This window comes from Mercenaria mercenaria, chromosome 12 (genome assembly GCF_021730395.1).
Source record: "Mercenaria mercenaria strain notata chromosome 12, MADL_Memer_1, whole genome shotgun sequence".
Taxonomy (NCBI): Eukaryota; Metazoa; Mollusca; class Bivalvia; order Venerida; family Veneridae; genus Mercenaria; species Mercenaria mercenaria.
In genome coordinates, this window is record NC_069372.1 from 55,777,003 (window position 1) to 55,799,578 (window position 22,576).

The 22,576-nt window shown below is 37.3% G+C and overlaps 1 protein-coding gene across 1 annotated transcript in view; it reads right to left on the reverse strand.

Moving 5' to 3' along the window:
- The window catches only part of LOC128547582 (guanylate-binding protein 5-like), a 58,368-nt gene extending 36,746 nt beyond the window's left edge, over nt 1–21,622 (reverse strand). Inside the window, exons 1-4 of the mRNA XM_053520590.1 lie at nt 21,325–21,622; nt 20,668–20,774; nt 20,315–20,410; nt 10,426–10,517 (exon numbers count right to left, since the gene is read on the reverse strand). Coding sequence (XP_053376565.1) covers nt 10,426–10,517; nt 20,315–20,410; nt 20,668–20,774; nt 21,325–21,622 — 593 coding nt within the window. The remainder of the gene's footprint in view (nt 1–10,425; nt 10,518–20,314; nt 20,411–20,667; nt 20,775–21,324) is intronic.
- Nucleotides 21,623–22,576: the final 954 nt, after the last annotated feature.

The following is a 22,576-nucleotide window of genomic DNA, read 5'->3' on the forward strand; positions in this document are numbered from 1 at the left end:
ATTACAACTGCAGGCTAACATGACGACGTTAAGTTTGGAGACTGATACTAAAAATATATGACTTGCCAGTAGGAAAAGCCTCCAAATATGAACTTTTAGAATTTAGTCTGGAATAACTATGTAAATTATGAACATAGAACATAAAACACTTTGGCATTCTTATAATGACCAACAGAGAAACTTTTCTCAATGGGGTCCAATTTGGATCAATATCAGGAAGGTACAAGTGGCGACTTTGACATCTAAGTGACTGCCCTATCTCAGGAGTGTCAAATCTTACCCATATGGTATTTGCACTGCGCATATTTCTTCCACTTATAAAGGCTTTTGTGAAACACCCTGCTCCATTTAACCAATCCATCACTGGTGTCAATATTGACAGTTAGTTCATTTCTTAATCCAACAGCGGTTCTTACATACTTTCCTAGACCCATAGCCTGTTTAGCATCATGTGGAGCTTTCTGCAAAATATCTTGTTTGACAGCTGGTGAAATATCTCCAACTACAGTTTCTTTTGCTTCAGCTGTGGTTTTATCAGAACTTGTTAAAACATAGATGTTATTATTGTGTTCATTAACTGAATGATTATGGTACATAATTTGCACAGCATTGGCTGGATAGGTTGGACTGGTTTCAGAAATCATCCTTGTTTTCTGTAGACTGATATCATCATCATTTTGGTGACCTTCTCTCACTCTGTTCAAAGTTTCAGCAAACTGTTTGTCACCCCTCTGACGCATGATTTCTGTCAACTCATAGAGTCTGAAGTTATCTGTCCAGATGTTTGGTGCAAGAGGTGAATAATCTGTGGAAGAGAGTTTGAATATCCAATTGTCTTGCACTGGGCGCAACTGGAACAACTGGTCTCCAACTGCAATCACACTAACCTCTCCAAACGGTAAATTATTCTGGAACAGGTCTTGTAGTCTTTAGTTTATGAAGTTGAACATTCGTGATCCACACATTGATATTTCATCAATGATCAAAAATTTTAGTTTGTCATATCGGACATGCAACGTGCTGCACATTTCACGTGACAGTTTCTTGTAGCTAAATCCCTGGTTTGCAGGAATGTTGAAAGCCGAATGAATGGTGTGTCCTTTAATTAGATATGCTGCCTTTCCTGTAGGTGCAACAAGGAGAACACTGATTGCTACTGGATTGTCACCAGCTGCGGTATTGAATTGTCTAATCAATGCCTGTAAGACTGCTTTTACAACCTGTGTTTTGCCTACTCCGGCTCCTCCACTTAAAAATGTAAACTGTTGTTTTTCACCACGTTTAGCTGCTTTCAGAACATGATAAAATATCTCCCTCTGTTTGGCATTCAGTTTCTGCACTGTTTCTCTAAACTCTTCATCAGACATTCTATTTCTGATATTTTCTTCCTGCATATCTGAGCCTGGTAGTCCCATCTCAGCCCCAATGTCATAATGGGTAAACAGGTTCTCATTACCAATATCTGTTCTGTCATCAGCTTGTCTATCTCTCAAATTCTGATGTTCTGTTACCGGGGCTACAGTATCCCACATGTCATCAGATGTTTCATTTTGAAGTTGTTCCTCTACTTCATCTATTTCATTTGCCTTGATCTCAAAGTCATCTCTGTTCTGGTCTACAACATTCTTTACTGTCTGGTACATTTTTTCATACGTTTCACTGTTACCAATGATGGTACATTCTGATCGCCAAGGATAAAACAACATCAGTGACTTCCTGTAGTAGTTTTCAGGATCTTTTTTGACTGAGTACTTAACATATCTTATGATTTTCTTTTGTTTTCTTTTTTTCATTTTTGTCCATCTTTTAGCTTGATCTGCTTATCATACTCATGTTCTTCAGGATTTATATCATCGTCATGATTGTCTTCAGCTTCACATTCAGGTAATTCATCCATTATCTTTGGACGTTTCTGTAGCTGATATCATATAATGCTGCGAAGTCAGCGAGTACCATGTTATCCAGTATTTTTGGTCGGTCTGTGTATCGTTATATGATATTACTACATTTGATGTCTTCAGAGTCGTCTGGTAGTGTGTCCAATATTTCTTGGCTTTTTAGCAGGAAAGGTCGATCATCTGGAGGTGAGGTGTTTATGAACACAAATCCTCTTGACGATTTCTTAAGGGGCATTTGTAAGGTGAGGTAAACAGCCTCCTGCGCGCTGATTTCGACATGTCTGAGGAACTTATCTGATATGCTTCGTACTTGTTCCCTGATATCTGTGGAGTTCTTTTTTGCATCAGAACAGGCCCCTTTTCATTAGGTCACTCATTCCTCGCTGACTTTCTCATGTAACTGATGATATACATGGCACACGCATAAGCACCAGTTATATACTGTAAGTCCATATTTGCCTGGGACTGTCCTATGTTTTAAGAATATCAGCATTATAAGCATTAATTCTGGTAGAATTTGGCTTTCGATGCAGGAACACCCGATCATCTTTCAGTGTTGTTCTGAGACCTGAAACATACTGCTGATTTGACAAACCAATCGAAACAAGGAATTCTTCAAAGTTCATTTCAGTGTCAGGTTTTAATTTCTTTATAGCTTCAGCAGCATGTGACCAGTTTTCTTTGTGGTGCAACAGTTCGTGAGGGAGTACATCAGTGAGAGGTGGGAGTATCTGAGTACACTGCATTGGAGGCAGAGGACTTCTAAATGTGCATGTGTTTCCCTTTCGTTTACAGGTATGACTATGGTGGTTTGACTGACGACGAATGAGATCTGGAATTTCAGTAGAGTTGTCTACCGAAATGTAGTTGTCAATGAAGGCATGTACAAGTTCAGGGTGATCACTTTTGTGTACTGGTGCATTTTCAACCCATATCACACAGTGTACATGGGGTGATCCTCGGTGTTGAAACTCGACACGCAGAAAGTAGTCAACTACTTTACCGAGAGGGTTTGCTGCACTGAGTAGGAAGTGTATGAAACAAAGCCTGCACTCTGTGGTTAAAGTATCGGGCAGTTGTCACTGGATCAGACCGAATAAGTCTAGCTTGCGTGTTGTATGACATGGATAGCACTTCTTCTTCCCCTAGAGTTTTCCTGTCTACCAAGAGAGATAAATTCTGCAGCAAATTGGTCCACCTTGTTTCTGCAGCAGACAGGGTGAGAAACCATGTTGGTTTCCCCAGCTGTCTAAGCATGGCAAAAAGATCTGTCTTTGCCGCTTCCCAATATGATGGGGACCCTCTCAGAGTCCTGAAAATTCTAAAACCTTCGTCAAGTCTTACAAGCTGTTCTACATTTTGTGTTTCTTTCAAAACTCCTGCAGTAAGTTTTTTCCTTTTAGATTGGAGTCTCTTCAAAGAAAGCCAAACCTTGTCTTGAAGGAGTTTGTACTGAAGTTTTTTAGTTTTGAAGAACATGTTAGAAGTGGACATAGCAGCTCGGCGATCTTCCCTCCTAAGCTCAGATTTACATATTTCACTGTATTTTACAGTCCTCTTTCTTTGCTTATTGTTCACTCTTCTTTCTCCACAGAATATTGTAGGATATGCTAGTTCTTCTAGAGCAGGGTTTATGCCTGTTAAAGGTCGACTGCCTTCACTTGGGGCAAGTGAAATGCATTTACTAATATCTGACTCAATTATTTCATCGAACATCATAGTATCAAAGGCACCAGCTGGCCCTTCTTCAGAATCATCATATTCAGTATTCTTTGCACTTGTACTCCCGGTACTTTGATGATTATCTGCTATTATTTGCTGAGTGTAACTATTCTCTTCATTCTCAGTGTCTTTTTCACTGTGTGCTGGCGTACCCTGCTCATTGTGAGCATTTAGACCAGTCACCACATACTGCTTGCTAATATTATCTTGTGTATTTGTAGTGTCTAATGTGTGTTGCCTACCTTTGGAAGAACTTGCAATGGTTGAAGTAACATCTGTTGAAAACTCTGTATTCAAGCAAATGCCAGTGTCACCATTTTTAGAGATTGATTTGAAGAAATCACACCACTGGCTATTATGTTCCTGAGCTGTACACGCAGAAAGCCATTGTGGATCTAAACCATTTACAACATATTGTTGAAACAGAGGTTTTTATAGCAAGTACTGAACAGCTTCTAAACACTGTTTTGGTCGCACATTTTCATACACATACTTGTATCGCAATCTTCTCTTTAGTTTAACTGGTTCCAATTTCATCTAACCTTCTTGGTAGAGTGGTGCCAGTCTGAATATTATCTGAAGGGACATTCACTACATTTCCTCTGATGCTTACTTGTCCACTACTTGGGAACTCTCTTAACTGCATGAATGGATTTACTGGAGCGACAAGTCTTTCCTCCAGAGAGTTCAGTTCCAATTCTGGTGGTTTGGCGGGGAAGAACATACTATTGTTATATGGCAAGACAGGTAGTTTCTTTTTTTCTGATGGAAGATGCGCAAGTGACACACATCCACTCATTATTATCACAATCTTTTTTCCCTGTAAAACAGTAATTGCGTAACTGTTCATCATTACATTTAACAGCTGAAGCCAACACTACAGAATTTGCAAACCACATTTGATGACAGCAAGTACATACATATTTACACCCTTTAGCAATAGCAGCTCGAAATATAGATGCAGCATATTCTACTGTATTTCTTCTTTGCTTGAGTACTTGTCTTCTTTCTTTTCTCAACCTGTTTTCATGATTTTTTTTCGAAATAGTTTTTTGTGTAATTTGTTTACCCCTATTTTTCTCGCTGACAGACTGAGGAATATGTTTATTCTGGGACAATGTGTAAGCTTGTTTTCTTCTTTCTCTATGTCGAGTAACTGGATCCTTTCTTTTCTCACTCATATAATTCCTCATCTTCAGTCTTTCTATGTCTTGAACACCCTGATTTAATCTTCTTTTCTGCATGACTGATCTGGTTCTTTGTCTGTCTCTTTCCATATGTCTTGGATCTGCCCTTATCTTGGTCATACACTCTTTAGTCCTTGCTCTGACTCTCTCCTGAGCTATGGGGTTTTGTCTAAGCGTAGCCATACACTCTTTAGTCGTTGCTCTGTCTCTCTCCTGAGGTATGAAGTTTTGTCTAAGCGTAGTCATACACTCTTTAGTCCTTGCTCTGTCTCTCTCCTGAGCTATGGGGTTTTGTCTAAGCTTAGTCATACATCCTTTAGTCCTTGCTCTGTCTGTCTCCTTAGCTATGGGGTTTTGTCTAAGCTTAGTCTTATACTCTTTAGTCCTTGCTCTGTCTCTATCCTTAGCTATGGCGTTTTGTCAAAGCTTAGTCATACAGTCTTTAGTCCTTGCTTTGTCTCTCTCCTTAGCTATGGGGTTTTGTCTAAGCATAGTCTTACACTATTTAGTCCTTGCTCTGTCTCTCTCCTTAGCTATGGAGTTTTGTCTAAGCTTAGTCATACAATCTTTAGTCCTTGCTCTGTCTCTCTCCTTTCGGATCTTTCCTTAGGTCTGTCCTTAATTTAGACATACAACCTTTTGTCCTCTGCCTTTCTGTCTGCTGTTTAAATGGATCTTGTCTGGCTTTCTGCTTTGAAACCTTTGATCTATTTCTTTCTATCACTTTTATATCCCGGTTAAGCCCCTTCAGCTGTTTTCTTTTTCCGTCGTTTTCTCTTACTTTTGCAGACTGCACAAACATGTTAGCGTTTAGAGAGTTTTCTCTGGTACAGACTTGTTGACTACTGTTTCTTCCTTCATTCAGCACATGTTTTGATTTTTGTGTTTTACTATCTTGCTTGCGAAACTGAAAAGAATATTGAGGAAATTGGTCTATGTGCGCTCTCTGTAAGCAGGTATGAAAATGACTTCTCATAAGTGAGGTATTGAGGAACCTTGATCCTGGCATGGCATTTCTCAGCAGTGTTTCTGCATTTGCAATTGAAAAAAAATCCAAACAGGTTTGTTGTCCCTTGTGACTGTGCTGCTATGTATTTCACATTGTTCATTAATAGTATAGGAGACGTCGGTCAAATTTAATTCAATATGAAGACAGTTATATAATATCCTCTATATAACAAATGCTGTGTGCACATTACAATCATAGAGAATTATGTATGACATAATACCTCTGTAATCAGCATATTTCTTTGGTCAGGCTGTTGACATGACACCTGCTATCTTATATGAAGCAATGGAGGTTGTGACGAGAGGTTCACTGTAGACAATATACCAGGCTGTGGTTGTGGAAATCCTGACTGGTCTGCATTGGATGCTGATCTGGAGGAGGAGGTTGTCCCTTCTCATTACACTGCACTGTCTGTCAATAACAATAAATCTGTGGGTAACAGAGTTGTATGTGACAAAACAATAAAAATAAGTTTCATTAGTGTTGAAAACAAGAACTTTCCCAAGACAGCATGCTCAACTATTTTCAGTGCTGGATAGTGTAATGAAAGCCATTCATTGTTTTAAGTGAATATCTGAATTAGTTACAGAAATGTAAATTTTATGCAGGTATTAGCTAAGTAAAAAAGGGGCATAATTTTGCTAAAATGAAGATAAAGTTATAGGCCATGGCCTGTGACCCAGATCCATACTGGTACCCAGACGCATTATGATGGTTTTGTGGTGCATGTCATTTAAACAAGAGGATATAAATGAAAATTAAAGGCATCATAGTATGGGACTATACTATACCTGAGACTGTCTTGAAACTTTCTTTCTTTCTCTCTCTCTTTCTCTTTTCCTTCTGTCCATGTTTAAGTCTGTATTACTAAGTATTTGATTCACAATGGCTTACGATGTTTCATCAGCTTTGGACCTAAAATTTAATTTTCATTAATAACACAAAAAATCAAATGCCAAAGTCAAAACAGAATCTTTTTTGACTTTGGTATAAACAATACAAATAAAATATACCACAGTACACTATTTGTTCGGAAAGCAATATACTGTTGATCTTTAACAATATATATTAGCAATGAGATAATGAGAAATTGTTTAAAGCATGACTGACATACATATTGTCCATAGATGCAAAATAATTTGATCAACTTAGAAAAAAGGAGCCAAGTTTGACTTTGGCATAAACAATACAAATACGATATACCACTGTACACTATTTGTTCAGAAAGCAATATACTGTTGATTTTTAACAATATGTATTAGCAATGTGATAATGAGAAATTGTTTAAAGCATGATTGACATATATATGGTCCATAGATGCAAAAATAAGAAATTATTAGATGAGTTATATATACAATAATACATACTTGTAAGTCATGCATATAAACCCATGAAAAACATTTTAAAGTACACATGCATAACCAGTAAATGTTATGTTAAATGTCCATGATGGAGAAAGCAAAGGTCTAAGATGCAGACAAGTAAAACTTTAACACTGTCGTATACATAACACTGTCCTGTACATTGATTCCACTGAAGATTTATTGTTTGCTGTTTACATTTATTCATCCTCTTGTTTGTTGTCATCACTGACTTCTTTTTCATCCCCTGCTGGACTTGCAGAAGCACACTCCTCATCTTGTATACCTTGACTTTTGCCAATATCCTCTGCATCAAGATCTACGTCAAACATACTGTTGTCCAAATCTTTCATTGCCATATCCATCTTCATACTTTTGATATTTTCCCTTAAGTCATTATTTTCCTTGTGAAGGTGCAGGCTATGTTGTTCTGTAGTGGTTAGCTTCTGGTTAAGTGCTGCAGTGCTAGTCTGCAAATCCTTAAGCACAAATCCACTCTGACTTAAAAAGGCATTAGATGTTCGCCTCACTTTAATATCAAGGTCATCCTTTGCAGTCTGAACTTCACCGACCATTATAGAGTACAGTACAGCCTTAAGCTTCGTATCTAGATCCTCCTGGAAAGCGTTTATACTTTTACCAAAATCCTCTAGACTGGTTCTAGATGGCTTTGCCATTTTAGCAGGTGATGGACCTTGCTGCATAGAGGATGAACATGGATTCTTGGTAGGAGTTGCACAAATACCCTCAGCAAGTGATGTACCAAGAACTTTTCCAGCGGTTGGTAATGATTTGTGTATATAGGATGGGTCCTTGTCCAAACATGCAGCTGGGCTCTTGAAGGACAGTTTTGGTTGGCCGTCTGTGCTACAATATCTGCGTCTTGCCAGGAGATGGAGTTGGGCTCTTGAAAGTTGACTGGGATTTGTGTGGAGTAGAACTTATTGTTGACTTAAATACCTGGAAATAGAGTTGCTTGCCCTTGGTGCTTGTGTTTTAAGAGGTGGAAACAAAATTTCTATGATCTATGATTACAATGATGCAGCATTAGTAAGGTCATACAAATAAACCATGGCCATTTGGCCACCCCAGAATATACTCAACAATGGACACACTTCATAAGTAATGAAGCCACTACAAGCAAAATTCTACACTATATATATGAGGATACACTGAGAGGTTACATGAAGCACTACACCAAAAGTAAAGGCTAGGTATCACTTGCTATATTGTATGATTTTGTAAGGGTGAGTATATTAAAAGGTGTTTCCAGGCACAACCACACATGCCTTAACATGTCACATTATTATAAGTTAAACAAGTAGTTGAATTTTGTATCTTTTATAGTTTAAAAAGGGGGTGAAAATTAAATATTTGTTAGTGTGAAAAAGGACATCTTAATTGAATTATATGCCATTTTCTACTACATGGGGTCATATTGATACTGATATAAGTATCTGAAATTATAAGTCAAAATCTGTAATAGTTTTCAAGAAAGTGACAAAATGCTAATGTTCCAAGTTTGAAAAGGTGCATCATTCTGCCAAAATGTATGATAGAGTTACCTGTCCTTGCATTAAACAGTTAAGGCATGCTCGCGGAGGTAGACCATGAAACATTGCATCTAGCTCACACAGGCCCAAATATTGTTCATCAAGTTAAAAATGATAATTAAAATGTACTTAATATATCAAGACTTGAAATCTGTCTTTTTCATATTGATTTTTTTTTGTTAATTTATGAGTGCAACATACATATAACAGCTAGAAGCAATGCTGATAGGCAAAACCAAAGAGAATGATGCATAAACTCTAGAATTTAAAATTAAAAAAAAGCTTCACACAAAATTTAATACAATGCACTTCATTACATCTGGTTTTATCCCTATTGTGCCCATATCAGCACAGATAAACAAACCTACAAGAACACAGAAAAGAGTAAATATTACCAAATATTACCTTGAGTTTTATGGCATTTATCCACATCTTGATCTTCCTTAGATGATCTTTAAGCTACCGATCTGTTTCTTGGCGGCTGGCCCGAAAACGAAAACATACCCTATTTTTGACTTTTGACTTCTAAGTGTGACCTTGACCTTTGAGACATTAATGCGGTCGACACACAGTCTCATGGTGGTGAACAATTGTTCCAGGGACATATATGCAAATGACTATTGCACATGACACCCTGTCTCATTGAAGCAAATATTTATTCCACATAAAAAATGATTGCAAATAGTTACAATGTAAGTTATTTATAGTAACAAAAACGGGAAGTAAATCTTTAAAAAAATCTAAGTCCATACAAAAATCCTTACCAGTAGAGATAGGTCAAATAAACAACTCAAAATTGGATGTAACGAGATTATTGTACTACAGAAAAGTGGTCTTGATTTTTCCCTACGACCAGTAATAAAAAGGTTACAATAAAACCTATTTATAGTAACAACAAAGGGAAGTAATTCTAGGTTCTTGCAAACGACACTCCGTCTCATGATGGTGAACGACACTCTGTCTCATGATGGTGAACAATTGTGCCAAGTAACATCAAAATCCCTCCACGCATGAAGAAGAAATGCTCCGACAAAGTCATTCGTGTATTTGACCTTTGACCTCTAAGTGTGACCTTGACCTTAGACCTAGGGTCCTGGTTGTTGCCCATGACACTCCGTCACATGGTTGTGAACATTTGTGCCAGGTTACATCAAAATCCCTCCATGCATGAAGAAGAAATGCTCCGGACAAAGTCATAATTGAATGTAACCTTTGACCTCCAAGTGTGACCTTGACCTTTGAGATAGGAACCTGCGGTTTGCGCATGACACTCCGTCTCATTGAGGTTAACATTCGTGCCAAATATAAACGAGATTGCTCCATACATGTCCAAGTTATGGTCCGGACGAACTCACGCACGCACTCACGTACGCACATACACCGAACAGCCATTTGGACAACTATGTCTTCGCTTCCGCAAGCGGGCTCGGCAATAAAAATCATGTATTAACAACACGTGAATTATCCTGTTTGAACACGATTTTTTCTCCCGTTAATACATGGGCGGATCCAGCGAAAAAAAGTAGTTTTTATGCAAGAATGGTTATAAAAGCTCTTTTGTAGCAAGAATCCCCAACTACATAAACCCTTTATAAGGCTGAAAATGTTGCAACCTATAACATGGCTAGTCATATTGAAGAAAAGCTAATTAATAATTAAACATTCAAAACTGTCAAGCTAAAGTCATGTTGTTACCTTTCGGGCGTTTCTTTTCTCTTTGCTTTGTCACTTTCTGATTTGTATTTACCAACATCACTTTCTAGAAAATCAGAGCCTCGGAACACATTCTGCAAGATTATTTTCGTCTATTTATTCAGTTTACAATATTCGCAATACCAACAACGTGACTAGCTTTAAACATATAAGTGTCGTTCAATAAATACGTAGACTGATGCCATAACTTCAAAAGTAGCCATTAAGACACTTAAGGTCATATCATTTCGCGACAAATCTGAAATTGTTATCGTGCAGTATGTTTGTATCAATAGAAAACGATAACGAAAACGTTACATGAAAAGTCGAGTCATATGAAAATAATAGTATTCATTTTAGAAAGATCTAACTCTTGGATAATGTAAAATTACGTTTGGCTGAAGCATGTAGATACTTTTATCATTCATTTCACTAAAAATAATACGACAATTTATTTAAATGTGTTATATGCCCTCTAAAAATTTATGGATGACTGGGCTACAAGTTAAGGCGGGTCAACTAAACATTCGCAAAAGTTTCTTTTGAAATATTCTTAGTTCTTGAACTTTTGCTATTTAGTGTTTCACTCAGATTTCTAGAATTTTGTGAGGTCATTTTCATGTAAGATCACGTATGACTGTCATTGACTAGGAGATGTTTATTTTAAACGTAAATGACCAGCTGACCTGAAATGAGACATGATTAAACTATATAAAGAGCATTATCACAATGATGTGTACTTTTCTTTTGAAAACATTATGTTTTATTGATGATATTACATTTAAGACGTCAAAACTTCGACTTGGCAGCTAGCATGCTGCCATGATAATTAAATAACCTTAGTTCTTTAAGGACTTCGGACACTATCATATGCTTCTAGCCTACATTTTGACGGCACAATTCTCATTAAGTATTTAAACAATACAAAATTGTTTCGAGTCAATGATAAATCAATGTGTTTGTTAACTTATTACAGCAGAAACTAATTTGTATCTGTTCCTTTCAAGATGTTTTTCTTATTTTATCTAGGCCAGGGTATTCTTAAAAAAAATTAAAATGTTTAATATCCGTAAACATATAATGTCATCCCTTTACGGAAGTTTTAATTATATGAATTCCAGTCGAATAAAGTGATAAAATCTGTTTATTTAAGAAAAAAATAACATTTTAAGATTAAAATCCTATAGATAAATAAAAAATAGAACGATATTTTTGCAAACAACATGTACTTGATTTATCTATACACTGTTCTAATGTAAAGTTATTACATGTGTGAAAAGGTATACATGTATAAGTGACCGGTCAGTTTTATAACAGTGGTTCAGGTAGTTATTTAAGTACATGTACATGTCTGTACAGTTCTGTTATAAGTGATAGCAGATTATTTGTGTGCTGTATAACATTAATACTAAGAAAAAGGCAGTCAGCTTATCAAGGCCGTAGGGTTGGTTCTTGCTTGGAATAAGTACAAGCGGCACAGATAACATTTGAGCCGCGCCATGAGAAAACCAACATAGTGCAATAGTGACCAGACTAGTAAGGATCCATGCTGTTCGCTAACGGTTGGTCTAATTCCAATAGGCTTTGAAAGCGAACAGCTGTGATCCTGACCAGACTGAGCCGATGCACAGGCTGGTCTGGATCCATGCTGTTCGCAAAGCCACCATGTTGGTTTTCTCATGGCACAGCTCATTTGGCTTAAACATGTAATAAAAATATATTCGAAATGACAGTTATTTGTGGGGCTTGCCTAAGGAAGCGGTATCGGAAAAAAGTTAAATCGGGATAAGCCAGACTACAACGAATCTAAAGATAATGTCTAATCAGGGCTGAAATACATTCAAAATGTGTCATTTGTAGGGCTAAAGTAGAAGCAGGTCGCTGCATAAAAAATCCACCTGAAACTCGGCTGGACCTTTTAGTTCCTTTTCGCGTCTAGCCGTATTTATGTATGCCATCTGCTTTGATAGCGACTTGACACATCACTTTCGTGGCATCACACTGAATGTGAAACCGTCACTGATATGACTTGCCATGAAGCTACTGTTCTTGACCTATGCATCACAGGCATATCAATGCCAAGCGTTATTTCTGTTGGGATAGACTATAGTCAGGATCGGATTAACTGCTGTGCACAGTGCAAATATCACCTCTATTCTGGTGTTTAGGCCTAGTCCGCCGCTAAGAACAGTCTTCAATTCAGTTTTCACAGAAGGAAGAACATGAAGTGATGAATGCGTGTGACATTTAGTATGTGTCTAAAAGAAATAAATATAAACGCACAGAAGAAGATGAAAAAATAAAGAAATGAAAAATGTATAAGAAATACAAAAGAATAATAAAAACAAAATGGAAAACAAATTATACCCTCATCGCTAGTGGTGTGCGCGTCGCGAGGGGGCTGGGGGGTGGGGGGTGCAGAAGATTACCTGGTGCGTTACAAGTATGTTAAAGCACATATTTGCCAATCTACTGCAACAAACAACCAGGATAAGCCGATGAAAATTTAACCCAACGAATAATAATGAATTCACAGTATTTGCTTCTCTCACTACCACAAATGTATAACATGCCTATGTGTACCCTTTCAAACATTTGTATAGTATCTGAGTTACAAACAGATGTAAAAATATGTGACTATCAATTTATTATAAAAAGTATTGGTTACTTTACATTTGGGAACACCCTGTAGTTATATTTTTTGTTTAAAAGTACTGTTCCACCCCTTGCATCAACACAATAGTCACAGAAAATGTGTATAATTAATATCTACATATGCTGGCCAAATATGATTTTGATGCACGGGTGGGAACAATGTTGTATAAAGCAAAACACTTTTTATATCTATATAACAGGGTACGTAATTCTATTTAGAACAAAAATCACCGTTTTATAAAACAAATATTGAAAATTTGACTTTAAGAAATGATCCCAAATATGTATTTTGATGGCACATATAATTAAATACTTATTTCTTAGTGGTTTATTTTTCACTCTTGGAGTAGGCAAATTCAAATAGAAAGTGTCCGAAGTCCTTTTTTATGTCATAATACTTCAATAGTTTTCAATCACATGTTGTCGCGTATGTGTTTAAATAAACTCTGTCATTTAAATGCCCTATTGTCGGGAGTCTTTTAAAGTTTGATCAGTTAAGGGAATGTCCAATTTACGTAAATGATAGTCATGTCGAGTTTGAGCGGATACCATAAACTCACAACTGTCTGCGCTATATAATATCTTCATCATTCAAATGTTAATATAGGCATACTGTATTTCAAATGTATTTTGAAAATGTGGACAATAGCTATGTCTTACTACATGTTATATATATATTTTTTTGTCTTTTCAAGCCAAACATTTTACCTTAGAAATTATATTTCAATATCATACTGAAATATGCAATAGCACAGCATTACCTCTGATAGTCTTTTATGATTTGTTTCGCACTTGTCATGGAATTCCTAAAAGTCGTAAATAGTAGAATAAAAGAAAAACACTTCCTAGACAAATGTTAATGCTATTCTTATATCGAAACTAACAGAAAGTGATCAAATAAATACCCTGAAATCCCACAAAATAAGCCGGTCTCGAAAATAAGCCATCATTTCACTACAGGCAAAAAGCGCTCATAGATTAGCCGCACTCAAAAATTGGCCGTCCACTTCAGTGTATTAGAAATACAAAATGTAGTATCAATGACCTTGTTTTGTAATGTGACACAACTTTTAAGATTAAATTTGCTCGTATAGCTCCAACGGTTTTCTTTTGGCGTTTCCATTTCTTAAATCAGCAGACAGTCACCTTGTTAACCTTTAGCCTACTTTTTTTTTAGCTCACCTGAGCCAAAGGCTCATGGTGAGCTATTGTGACCTCTCAATGTCCGTCGTGCGTCGTGTGTCCGTCAACATTTTCTAAAAAAAATCTTCTTCTTAAAAGCCACTGGGCAGAATTACACCAAACTTTACAAGAATGATCCTTGGGTGACCCCATTTCACAATTGTTCAAAGAATTGAATTCCATGCAGAACTCTGGTTGCCATGGCAACCGAAAGGAAAAATTTTAAAAATCATCTTCTCAAAAACCAGAAGCTCTAGAGCTTAGCTATTTGATATGAAGCATTGCCTAGTGGACCTCTAGCAAATTTGTTCAAATCATGACCCCAGGGTCAAAATTGACCCCACCCCAGGGGTCACATGATTTTACATAGGAAAATCTTAAAAAATCTTCTTCTCAAAAACCAGAAGATCTAGAGCTTAGATATTTGACATGTAGCATTGCCTAGTGGACCTCTACTAAAAATTTTCAAATCATGACCCTGGGGTCAAAATTGACCCCGCCCAAGTGGCTTAGATATTTCACACGTAGCATTGCCTAGTAGACCTCTACAAAATTTGTTCAAATTGTGACCCCCGGGGTCAAAATTGACCCCGCCCCAGGGGTCACTTTATTTTACATGGGAAAATCTTCAAAAACTTTCTAAAAATAAACCAGAAGGCCTAGAGCTTAGATATTTCACATGTAGCATTGCCTAGTAGACCTCTACAAAATTTGTCCAAATCATGACCCTCGGAGTCAAAATTGACCCCGCCTCAGGGGTCACTTGATTTTACATAGGAAGATCTTCAAAGAATTTCTAAAAATAAACCAGAAGGCTTAGATCTTAGATATTTGACAGGTAGCATTGCCTAGTAGACTTCTACAAAATTTGTTCAAATCATGACCCCTGGAGTCAAATTGACCCCACCCCATGGGGTTACTTGATTATACATAGAAAAATCTTCAAAATTTTCTTAAAATAAACCAGAAGGTCTAGAGCTTATATATTTGACATGTAGCATTGCCTAGTGGACCTCTACAAAATTTGTTCAAATCTTAACCCCCCAGGGTCAAATTGACCCAGCCCCAGGGGTTGCTTGATTGTACATCGGAAAATTTTCCAAAAAAAATTCTAAAAATCGTCAGTTTGAAACATGTAGCTCATATTACTCAGGTGAGCGATCCAGGGTCATCATGACCCTCTTGTTTAAATAGACTGATCTATTATTCAATTTTGGCAGGACCATTTATTATTCGAAGGGGTATTCACTGAAAATTTACTGACTGAATAGCGAACAGTGCAGACCAAGATCTTGGTCCGCACTGAATCACTTGCAACAGATCATTCAATTTTGGCAGTACCATTTATTACTCTAAGTGGTGTTCATTGAAAATTTACTGACTAAATAGCCAACTGTGCAGACCATGATCTTGGTCTCCACTGGTCGCCAGACAGGACTTCTTAATTGGTAACTATCTGTAAGCATCGAATAATTTTCTTTAAGAATTTGTTACAAAACCAGTGTGGGGGAACACGTAACTTAAAAAGGCAGCTTACACGGAAAAATGGCCGATAATTTCTCCGATTCGTCAGGAATATCAAGGTATTTCTATTGATAAACGTTTGTTTTAGATGTTCTTATATGTCCTATCATATACCCCTTACCTTTCGATTTCCTCCGGTACCTATACTCTGTCCCATTCACCTATATTTTCAGAGAGCACTTGGGAAGTTTGAAACCATTCGCAGTTTTTGGGATGACGGTATCCACGGACCGACACAACTTAGACCATAAAATACTATTTACTTAAGTAAATGACAGTACAATCACACGAAAAGTTAACAAAGTATCCAGTCCATCATAAACATGTAACGAAGTGGCAAAAACAAACTGCAAAATAGAGAATGTCAAAATCTACGAAATGGCGCTGAACACGTACACAGTCTTCACGGGCGCTGTGCACGTAGAGGGTCAATGATTCAATTTTATACTAAAGAAATACTCAGTTGCCACGAGGCTTCTGTATTTAAGAGTGTTTTACATCGGAAAAACAGGATCTACCAAAGTTCATGTACGGCACTGAAGCAGATATGCTCCATATTTGTCCGCATAATTTAATTCAGAACGTGCTTGAAAAAACACACAAGAAAATAAAAAGAAAGCTTTTTTTACAACCGTTACGTCTTTATAGATGGACTGCATTTTTACCCAATTTATTACATAAACGCAGTATTTAGAGTCATATCAACGTCAATACTTGCTTACAAAGTGTTATATAACGTCTAGGAGACACGTAGGCACTTTAGACACAGGCCTACATATTTTCTTCAAATATGAGAAATGCCAAAAATGCAATAAAAATACGATGGTGTAAAGGATGATGGGTGTTACATATATTTCCTAGTTTCTGTAAATTCATATGAAAGTCATGTTTTTATTAACATATTTTCAGAATGTTTGGTGCTAAACAGCGAATATCTAATGCAAAATGGTTGTCCGGTCACCATTGGCGCAAAAGACGATGTATATTGTGCTAACTGCATTTTGTTTTGGAGAATTGGCAGTAGGAAGAAAACCTTCATATTAGAGCTACCGGTAAAAGATCTGAAGAATTTTTTCATCTGGCTCAAAAGACGTTATAAAGAATCCTGTCATCACGTTGCGTCGGTCCTAGAGGGAAATAATGCGACTATCAAGACAGGAAAAAAAATTCGATAAGCAAAAAATATCTGAATCAACAAAGAATTCAGTACAAAGAAATAGACACATACTAGGGGAAATAATAAAGGTTACAGCTGCTTGTATCGAGCAGAATATAGCAAAATACGACCATACGTAACAGGGTAGCAACTTCATGACAATGTTAAACACATTTGCGCAGGATGGTGATATTTAAAGAGAGCACTAGGGCGATGCACAGTATAATTTAAAAAAAAAACACATCTTCTGACAATGCACATATAGAGATCAAATTCAAAATACGCATCTCCTGACATTCAAAATGAGATATTCGCTCTAATCAAATACGAGAAAAATTGTAGGCGGACTGTATAGATACTCCTTTCTTTGCCATCGTTGTTGACGAAGCAACTGACAAATCAACCAAGAAACAAATCTCGCTATGCATTAGGAATAGGCCTACTGATTATAAATGTGCCTCTGTAAAGAGTTCCTATATGATATATTGAGTTCAAATCTATCAAAGGTGTTAAAAGTAATCGCAATATCTTGGATTTCTTGCAAGAAGCTGATCCAGGTATTTTAAAGTTAAGAGCGCAATGCTATGATGGGGCATCAAACATAAAAATATCATGGTGTGCAAACGCTTATAAAAGAACGATCCCCAAATGCAAACGATATACATTGCAAAGCTCATTGTTTTAATTAAGCCTTAGTACACAGCTCTGAAATCCCATGTGTCAAAACCATGATGGCAACTCTGCAAGATATAAGCTTTCTGTTCGATTACTCAGCTAAACGATCAGTAGCGTTTACCGAGGAACTGGCAAGGGAGACAGGTCCAAGGGAGAAAATGGAGCAACGCATTAAAAAGCGAACCATTTTTGTGTCTCTGTGGTCAAGTTGGGCCTTCTACATATTCAAGAGCACGTTTCCAGTGGTAATCCATGCTCAGGAAACACTGTATGAAGATGAAGATGAGAAGGCGGGCCAGTATCTTGCTCCAGTTCTTGGATTTGACCTTATCATTTCTCTTGTATCTGAAAATGTGTTGAGTATCATCGTAGCGCTGACGACCCTTTTGCAGAAGGAAGATATGGACTTGCTAAATGCCGTTATAGAGACAAAGATACAAATTCTTCCAACGCGGAATACGCTGTGTGACATGCCCGATACGAAAAGGCAACGCGTATGATCAGAGACTTCGGCACTAAATTATCTAAACCAAAGCATGTTGGAAGACAAATGCATAGAGACAACCATGATGCAGAATCTGTCTTGGATTTCTGGCAGTTTATGGTATACAATGTATTTCTCGACCATTTTGTCTAGAAATGGCAACTCACGTTCTACAAAATGAAGCCCGTTTTGCCGCCGAAAATCTACTTAAAACCAGTCAGAAGTGCCAGTGCCTATTTACACCGCATATTCACCAGATCTTCATGGCACATTTCAGATATTTAAAAATGAGGTAACAAAGAAGAAACTAAACTAGAATATTGCCAGACAGAAACCACAGACTTCAGAGCACTCTTTAACAAGGTCTTGTAACCGTGTGTAAACACTATTCTGTTGATGCTTCTGACTATGCCTCCCAAATCTGCATTTTTCAAACGCTCATTCAGTGCAATGAACGCATTGAAAAACTATTTTCGTTCAACAATGACGAGTGATAGAATGTTTTACTAGCTATATACACATTCACAAGGATGTTTGCATTGCTGTAGACCACGTCTTCAATGCTTTCTCTCCACGGAAATGCGGAATATGGACTTTTTCTGACCCAAAGACCTTTTCCCTTTATATACGACTCAGTTACCGATTATTGTTAAATGCGAATAACATATTGTAGCGGTTGTTAGAAATGATTAATAAATAAGTATAACTACTCAAAACTGAACCCCATGGTAAAATTCGAATAGCTAAAAGTCAAGATAATTACTGGTACGATTTTGTGCATGGTGTAGTATTTTTAAGTGTGGGAAATTAAATGTAAAACTCTTGTTTCTCAAAAGTGTAGTCCAAGATGTATTTTCAAATATAACAGAACTGTGGAAATGGCCGCTGAGTTAAAAAGAGACAAATATAAGCTAGGTCAGTTCTGCCTATTTAGAATTGTTATTTCTTAGTGTCTCTAAGTCGTTCTACGGGAAACTGTCAGTGAAATAGGTCAGTACCGGCATCTGACCACAATTTCAAATTCTGGAAAAAAAGTCAAAATAAATGTATAAAATATATTGACAATAATATGTTGCTGTAGAGGTGCTAAGATATGTCCAGAATGTAGCACAGGGCGTTTGAATACCAAACAATTTTCCGGAGGAGCATGTCACCGAACTCCTAGATTATGTGCAAACACATCTATGTCGGGAAAGGAATGCCCCTGCAAAAGAAAATAAATCTTACAAATCAGTTTCCTTATTCCCAACTTGAAGGCATAGTAGATTCACTTAATATGATGAATAGTGTTGTGTGTTCAAATGTTTTCCAGCAAATTCTTTTAAACAGCTACGGCCGAGTGAGTTAATCAGGTTTCTCTGCCAATACTCGCTGTTGTGTTTAAACAATACAATCATGTTTTGTCCTATAATCTACCCAAAAACTTTTGAATCTTTGTGATTTCCGAAAAACATTATTTGGCATCGGTGCGTGAAACAACGGTGACGTATTAAAGCTGAGACGTCACAATATTATTAATAGCAAAGAACAATCATATAGTGTGTGAAAATACAGAAACCTCCTGGCAACTTTAGTATTTCTATAATATAAACTAGAATAGTTGTCCCTGTACGTGCACAGCGCCCGTGAAGACTGTGTACGTGTTCAGCGCCATTTCGTAGATTTCGACATTCTCTTTTTGGCAGCTTGCTCTTTGCTAGTTCGTTACATGTTTAGGTTGAACAGGGTATTAGGTTAACTTTTCATGTAACTATACAGTCATTTACTTCAGTAATTTGTATTCTTTGGACAAAACTGTATCCTTCCGTGGATACCGTCATTCCAAAAACTGCGAATGTATTCAAACTTCCCAAGTGTTCTTGGAAAATATAGGTGAATGGAACAAAGTATTGGTACCGGAGGAAATCGGAAGGTATGGGGGCATATGATAGGACATATTAGAACATCTTAAACAAAAGTTAATCAATTGAAATACCTGGATTTTCCTGACGAATCGGAGAAATTATCGGCCATTTTTCCGTGTAAGCTGCCTTTTTAAGTCACGTGTTCCCACACACTGAAAACAGGTATGTCAGAAGTATAAGAATTTACCGACGTCGATGTTTTTAGCAAAAGATACAGCCGTATCTGCAGTATTTTTGATACTCGAAAATACGCCGGTTTTTCAAACCGTTACCGAATATATATATATGGATGTATACTTATGACAATCTTACCTTTCTTGCTGTTGGTATTTCTTCAACTCTAAATTCCCTACGTGTATACAAAGCCGCTCTCCAGTGCTCTAAAGAGCTTGTAAATGGTGTATCACTCTGCAAACGAAAGCACTATGAGAATTTTTATTTTAAAAATGAGTCTGAAATTGATAAGTCTTAGACTTGCTAGATCATTAAAACTGATAAACATGTAATGTAACTTGCTACGTTTAAAGTGTCAGTTTTTATTGTTTATGCACTACTTGAGCTGAACGTCTTGGTGCGAACAGAGAAATTTGTAATGACTCCTGAATAAAACTTACGATCTACTACGTTTTACTTACTAACTCCAGCGTAGAAAATACAAAGCTAACCTTTAAAGCCTCCTCACACATAGGCGAATCCATAAAACGCAGTCTGGCGAATTGGGTAAATTTGTAAATTCTGACGAATTTCAAATTCTGACGAATTTCGACCGAAACTGTTTGAAAATATGTTAGATTGTTTAAAATATAACGAAAGGTAAACGTAGGGGAACTATTTGTTGCGAATGATTTACGAAGTGTGACATATGGTTACAGTTATTCGCTAGAATGCGTTCGGTCGCTCAACCAATCTTTGTTCTTTCCGTTAGCGATTAGGAGCGCAAACATGCGAACCTAAGCGCAACTTTGCGCATGTTTGCGCATGCTTCCGAAGCCGTCCTAAGCTTTCCGAAAGGGTATTTCCGCATCCGACCGTTACCAGACGCTATACAAAGTACGATTATGCTGAAGAAATGCTTATTATCTTAATATAAGGAACCAGACCTGGCAGGCTTGCTGATGGCAAGAACACAATTAGGAAAGTTCCACTTCTTGAGGAAACTATCAGCCAGTTGTTTCCATTCTTCATGTGTGGAGGGGCTCATCAACATATTCCTCACATATTGGATGACAAACTTCTCTGACCACTACACAGAAGGTATTCTCAGCGACCCGCCAGCTGAGTATATGGCACCAGAAACCAGGTGGCGTAGAGTGGCAGCTAACTTGAGGCCTGGATACAAGGGTTTCGTGTACCAGGTGTGCTGTTTCCAGAGGCGATGACGGACCTTCTCGAATATTCCACCATACAGTTCAGTTGGCATGCAGAGGAATTTCTTGAAGGTTCTAGGATCTTCTCTTCTAAGCTCATCCATGAGCTGATCAGATCAGATGCGACGTGCTCTGGCTCCTCTTCTCCACCTAAATCTCTGATAAACTGGTGAATGTTAAATTGTTGCTGGAAGACTTCTTGGTGGGCCATAGCAACCACATACAGTAGCATCAGGCGTTGTATATCTTCCATTTTGACAAAGGAATAACTAATAATCTTGAAATTAGCCTCCTCATTTTATATATTAAATTCAAGAAATCAAGACAGACATATGTCCACACAAAACTGTTGAGGTACTCAAAACCAATCAGGAAATTTAGATGCGTTGTGTTTCTCGTGGATTCGCATGTCGTAGTTACCCTTCATAATGATTCGTATGCAGTCGTATGCCGTTCGTTTTCTGAACGTCTATAAATCGTTACAATTCGCTTTCATTCGTCATGAAATTCGGATTCAAATAGCTTAAATACGTAACTATTCGCTATTATTTCGTACAAGTTCGCAAACTATCGTAAAGATGACCGCTTGATATGCAAATTAGCTGGTCACGGCATGATAACTTGCGACCTCTAACGCAAGTTAACGAACGCTATGCGAATACTTTCCGATTGGTTAACGTATTGAAACGAATCTTAACGAATGACAGACGAAACTTTTAATCGCCACAAAATTTTCAACATGCTCAAAATTATCCGACGAATAAAACTAATCGCAACGGACGCAAAAGCTCACAAACGCATCCATACGAACACCACCAACGTTGTACAACGTACATATACCAATGGGAACGAATTTTGCTCAAGTCCTATTCGCCAGTACACGCAAGTTGACGTCGGGGGTTTTTCGCCTATGTGTGAGGAGGCCTTTAGTATTTTGGATTTGGATGAAATTCGTGAAATTAATACAAAGACACCAACCTGAAGACTATGTTGAAATTTCATTTTGTTATTGATGCAAATTGTTCTAGATGTATGAGAATTACGCGAAGTATGGAAAACGGTGCAGAATGTATCGAGTGGGTGAGGGCATTAGAATATTCGATTAGTATATTATAAATGTATGAAAATTACAATGAATAAACTCCATTCAGTCACGAGTTGTGGAAATAAAGCCCGTTTTAGGTTTGTGTATAATTTATGGAGGAAG